The sequence below is a fragment of the Adelges cooleyi genome, unplaced genomic scaffold (assembly GCF_023614345.1).
Source record: "Adelges cooleyi isolate 19-005CV unplaced genomic scaffold, UGA_ACOO_1.1 ACOO_flye_CR_arks_rails_tigmint_CR_PRNA_9, whole genome shotgun sequence".
Lineage (NCBI taxonomy): Eukaryota > Metazoa > Arthropoda > Insecta > Hemiptera > Adelgidae > Adelges > Adelges cooleyi.
This window is the reverse complement of record NW_026096579.1, coordinates 16,990,045-16,995,995: the sequence shown is the minus strand read 5'-3', so window position 1 is coordinate 16,995,995 and position 5,951 is coordinate 16,990,045. Positions and strand designations below refer to the sequence as shown.

Below are 5,951 nucleotides of genomic sequence, written 5' to 3'. Positions count from 1 at the left end.
TGAAATCAGTTTCATGTTTAAAAGTTGATTTGACCGAACTTTGGTAACTTATACTGTATTGATTTGTATTGTACATGGTTTGGACAGTGATGATTTTTTAAATGTTTTATAATTGTGAGCTGTACAATGTACTCGCCCATCATCAAAATTATAAAACACTTAATACAAAGAATAAATACTCGAATAGGACAGCCTAAAATATTAAAAGGAAAAAATAATGTATTTTAAAAAAGTTGTAAAACATGAATAGGTTAATGTGTTTAATAACATAAACATTAATTTATAATTACGGCTAAAAAATTTAAAAAAAACTTCCACCCCTGTAGTGGTGTGAGAAATGGATGTTATATAATGTATATTTGAGACTATAGTAGTATAGGAATACACCAAATAAGTATTTCTAGTAAATTTCAACTCAATCCAGCCATTTTTTTTTCGAAATTCTAGCATGTCGAACTTGAAAATTGACAAGTTGTAAATTTGTTTTATAGATTTTAAGGGTGGAGTAGTGATTTTTATCAACTTTTACCCACCCCCCTCTCCAAAAGTACTAACTGGATCAAATTTGTAATCCATAGAGACGCTTTGTCCCGAATCTAAAATCAAAAAGAAAGAAGATACAGAAAAAAGATACATCTGCAAATGAGATATAGCAGATGCAAATAATTATGAGGGGAAAAAATATCGAATCAATCATCTCTCGACACATCTATGTTGTTATTATTTTATTTTACATCATTCGTACAATACAATTTTATATTACAATTTTTTTTTTTTTTTTAATGTTAAAACGATTATATTTTTTTGATGAATTAAATTGAGCATTACAGTAATTTATTATTGCAGGTTGAATCCATATTTAACATCAGTAGCTTCCCGTGTGTTTGTATCATTCGACCTATGTCGGGTCGTTCGTCGCCAATTACCTATCAGTTAAACAATATGTACAATCAATTATTCAAAAATTGACAAATGCGTAAACTACAACTTAACATACACAATTAAGCTTGAGTTTTAAACTTGAGCTGCACTATGTAAAAATAAAAGCAGAATTAATTTGAAATAAAACGAGTCACGGATAATTATGTCAAAATTGTGTGTAAATTTGCTTAAGTACTAATTTTGCTGATGATGTGAAATTTCACCCTTCCCCTTCCCCCGGGTATAAAAAACCACCGAACACAATTAATATTAATATGTCTAAGACATTATGTTGGTCTTACATCTTGCAAGTGTTGTTTTCTAGTCAAGTTACTACACAGCGCACTTAGATCAATGTCGTCCAACGTGACTGGAGGTTTTGTCATTTCGTTTTGGCTAACCGAATTCAAACTGCGTAAAAATAACACAAGTGCTTAATATTTGTATTAAATCGTATAGTTAAGTGAATTTTTTTTTAATAATAATAATTAATATATTTACGTTTGTATATCTATTTCGGTATTGAATAAAGCCACTTCATTGTTTTCATCTGAATCGGGCGGTGGTGTTGGAATGTCTGAAAAAAATCGTTATGATTTAAAAGACAAAAGTTGGTTTGTATAATATCAGTTACTATTTTAAATGGATTTACATTTTAAGTGGATGATTACATGCTGTGTAAATAACTATGTGTCTTAAGGCTCTCAGCTTCGCCAAATAATTATTTACATTCACTGCGATATTCTGACAAAAAATTGCTGAACTGACATAATCATTTTTTTATTCGAATAAATTGTTGTTTATGTTGTTGGTTAATTATTTTTTTAACCAGTCTATTTTTTAAATCATGTTTTAGTCGATATTCGATGTTTGTGTCGGTTTAGTGTTTTAAGGGGTTCAATCCTTTAAGGCGGTCAGTTCTTGTCAATTGGTTTCATTTTTTTTTTTTTGGTTTTGTAGATAGTCGTGTTACGCTTAATGCTAATGATTATTGAATTAAGAATGTTTATTAAAAAAACAGTAAAGGCCTTATTTTTTGCTAAGTAAGTTTCATCTAAAAAGCCATGGTCCGCTTATAAACTAAAAAAAAAATCCCTTGTCAATGAAGTACACCGGATCCTTTGAGGTACTATGAAAATGAAATAAATAATGTCTCGTCGATTGATGATTAATTATATTTTTCCTTTTTTTTATGAGGCTTACAAAACCGTTCAATAAACATTTCAAGTACATTAAACACAAATAATAGAAAGTAAAGTATATAATATAATACTAATCGTTTTCAAAACATATATTTTTTTATACTTTTTATATTTTACTTTTAAACGCCCAATAATTATGGTTTAACGATGAACTAATTTCGGCAAGAAAAACATATTGATAAATCATAATTTTTTTTTTTTAGAAGTTATTATGAAGAACATTATTGTACACATTCTACATTCGTACACATTGCTTGTACAAAAAGTATAAGCAAACGACCTTTTAACTCTTTTTTTTAAACCACATCGACAATTAACACTCATAAAGTGCATAAAAAATTGTTTAAAAAATATTTTATTTTCGTGTTCCATACATTATAAATTGAGGCACACTTGTTTTTGCGAAGTACTTATTTTTGCTATTGGTATGTCTATAATATTATGTTAAAGGTATACTTTACCATTGGTCAATTTCAAGTTTGTGCTGCTTTTCTTTCGCGATCCAACAAAATTATCGAATTTTCCTCTGAAACACAAAAATGTACTATTATAAGTCATTACAATAAGAAACCATTTGACAAGAACTGACCCACTTAAAAATGATTATAACGATAAAACGTTGAAACGTTATTTTATAATATAACGTTTAGCTAATTTTTACAGTTTAATTTTTCTAATGATATTCACCATTTGATTAATTTTTATTCGGCCAACTTGGTTATGATTGTTCTAGGAAAACGGAAAACATTTCAATGATAATTTGCCCCTCATGACATCAATAAAAAATAATTAGTTCACCTCCTCAAACCTCTATTTTTTAATAATCCACTTATCAGAAGTTATCGCAGACCTGATTACTGACTTTAATAGTGATTTTAAAGTAAATACGAGTATTTAGTGACAGATTTTATAGATCCAAGTTTGTTGTGTGACTTTGTTGCTATGGTTGCGAGTAGAGCGTACAGTAATAATATTGTTTGCATATTTTAAAAAATCGCCATTTCAATGTAGCCCAATTATTATTGATCTTAAAACGATACATAATTGTAAACCTGTATATTAATAATCTAAACCTAGAGGATCTAGAAAACGTTGTTTTGCGTTTTTACTCCAAATATTTTTTCTCAATCGGCCTTATAACTATTGCTTATTCCTAGTCAAAATTAATTTAAAAAAGAACGCACTGACCTTATTGAAATGTTAAAATTAGTCCATTGTATTTTACAATTAGGCAAAACAATTTTAAAAATATGATTTAAATATAGCTTAGGTCACGGTGAAAAGTTATTTTTAAGTATATGTTAATCCCAGTTTTGCTTGTAGTTCACACTTCTTTTCGAGAGTAATGATGATTTAAGACCACCCAAAATTGCATGGAAGTTTGATAAGACAATTTGTTTTACAGTTGCAATAATTTTGAAATTTCGAACACCATTATTTTATTAGATTATTAAATAAAATTACTTAGCTAAAAAAACAGCATAATATGTTATAAATATTTTTGTCACGGGCATGAGAGTATTATGCATTTTACTTTTATATATCACAATTCAAATTTTATTCGAATAAATTACTAGGTTTGCTCGAAGCGTTTGCCATTAGACAAATGCAAATTTAGCGAATTGCATCCTCACTATGAATATTATTTTCTACACTTAGGTTCATGTTAATATTCTGCGGTAGCAATAAAACCGTTTGTAATATACATATATATATTAAATTATATCGTATTTAAATTGCAAAAAATATGGTTTTACTCGACAAAAGACTGAATAGAGAAACAGTTAAAGCTTTACGAACGATTTTGTAAGTACTTTTTTTATTATTTCCGTACATCTTAATTACTACTTATAAAGGTAATGAAGTCCTAGCTTACTTACTTCATAGTCTCATCGACCCACCGACCGATTTTGGATTTCGCTCGTTCTGTCTAAAACACCACCACAATGTTAATTATTTTATTTTCCAAATGGTTTTTATTTTTTTATCTTCGTCGAATAAGTCAGTAAAAAATATTATCGAATAACTACTACCACAAGACTAGACTTTAGAGGGATGCCAATTACTAGTTTGTCGACATTTTGCAAACAACTCACCGTAAAGCCATACATGGGGTTTTTTCCATACACAAAAAAGACTTTTTTTAAGATTAGTAGAAAACAAAATAATAAGAATAAATACGGCAATGTCGAATTTGTCCATTCAGCCCATAACGGCTTAGACAAGCTGCCCACTTGGGACTTAACGTAGGTCTCGGCAAACCGATGATAAAAATAAACTTACATACACTTGTGTGAAGTTTTGCATATTATGCGTTAAGTCCATAACACTTAAGCCATTGTTCGACGAATTTCAAACAATTTCGCATTATGTCTTGAAATTAAGCTCTCCAACCAGTGCAATATAAACAAGCGTTCCAATAAACTCATATATTTTTTATTTGCTTTTCAAAGTCATAACAAAACATAATATTAAAAATTTGTTTTGCATTTTTCGTCGTTTTTTTATATATATATATAGATTTTTTTTTTAAATATTCTCGATATTTACAGAATATTTTGCATTGTTTAAATTCCGTCTATATAAAAGCACCAATAAAATAATGATATATTTTTTTTTAGAAAAATAAAGAATTATAGTATAACATAAGTTGACAATTATTTTATTTGTACAGTTTGTTTCAATTGTGTTTTTGAAAACAGTTAAATTAATCTTTTTAGTAAAAAAATATTGAATTTGTTTCAGACTTTGTAATTGTAATTTTAGTCTGGACAAATTAAAAAATAATTAAAAATGAAAATGAAAACAATGTTTAAATGCATATCTGGGGTTTAATTAGTGCATACTATATAGGCCATTTTTAGCTCATAAACGCATACATATGTCGGTTGATTTAAATAACATTGACTTCCCTGGTTTCTAATTATCACAATACAAAATTAGTCAGATATATAGGCTAAACCATTGTATTGATTAAAATGTACAGATGAGCAGATGTGCTGTACACTAGAACGACGACCGTTCTTGTGTACAGCACGGCGTATCTGTACATTTCAAAATCAATGATACTTATAATATAAATCAATGGCTAAACTTAATAACAGCGTGTGTTGAACGTAAAAGCAAGTTTTTATTATGTTATTGCGCGTAACACATTACAAAAAAAAAAAATTAAATACAATTTTCCATATTGTGTACTTACATTCATGTTTGCAAATCGATAAAAAATATATTATATACACAAACATAAACAAGACGAAACAATAAAATCAATTAACGCGGTGAACACCGAATTATCATAATAGTTAACTTAACCGAACACGGTATATATTTTATTTCTAACAATATTATGTATTATTCCATCTATACGGTTATCAATGTCTGACTACAGGTACGGATACAGGTACTCCGACTGAGCGGCACTTCCACGACAACGGTAGGTACAACAACAATCGTCCTGCTGATGGCAGGTTAACGACTGAAGAACAGGTGAGGGTGTTTCAAGGTCACCAAGATACAAACACGGCTTTGACCGCACGAAAACCACCATTTAATCGAATATAACCAATCGGTTCCCATTTAAACAAAACGGAAATCTGCGTAAGTGAATCCACCACAAAACACTGTCACTGTAGTTGCAGATTCGCATTTATAAACGTTTTTTTGAAAGCGATTTTCGAGCAACCTCAATATTGTTGGTTGAAAAGTGAACATTTTCGTTGGAACCTAAAATGTTTCTACTCAAAATTGCATCCAAAACCGGTTCCTCGATTGGTTTCAAATAATTGGTCAAAAAGGTGTAGTACTATTTTGTTTTTGTCGACTGTT

General features: G+C 29.1%; 1 protein-coding gene across 1 annotated transcript; it reads right to left on the bottom strand.

The window, feature by feature from the left end:
• Window positions 1-748: 748 nt before the first annotated feature.
• Window positions 749-5,563, bottom strand: LOC126846246 (uncharacterized). Its single transcript, XM_050585523.1, has 6 exons — window positions 5,326-5,563; window positions 4,004-4,053; window positions 2,585-2,649; window positions 1,423-1,498; window positions 1,224-1,332; window positions 749-926 (listed from the first exon to the last, which is right to left on the bottom strand). The coding sequence occupies exons 1-6, from the start codon at window positions 5,329-5,331 to the stop codon at window positions 825-827; spliced, it is 408 nt and encodes a 135-aa protein (XP_050441480.1). The 5' UTR covers window positions 5,332-5,563; the 3' UTR covers window positions 749-824.
• Between the last annotated feature and the right edge of the window lie 388 nt (window positions 5,564-5,951).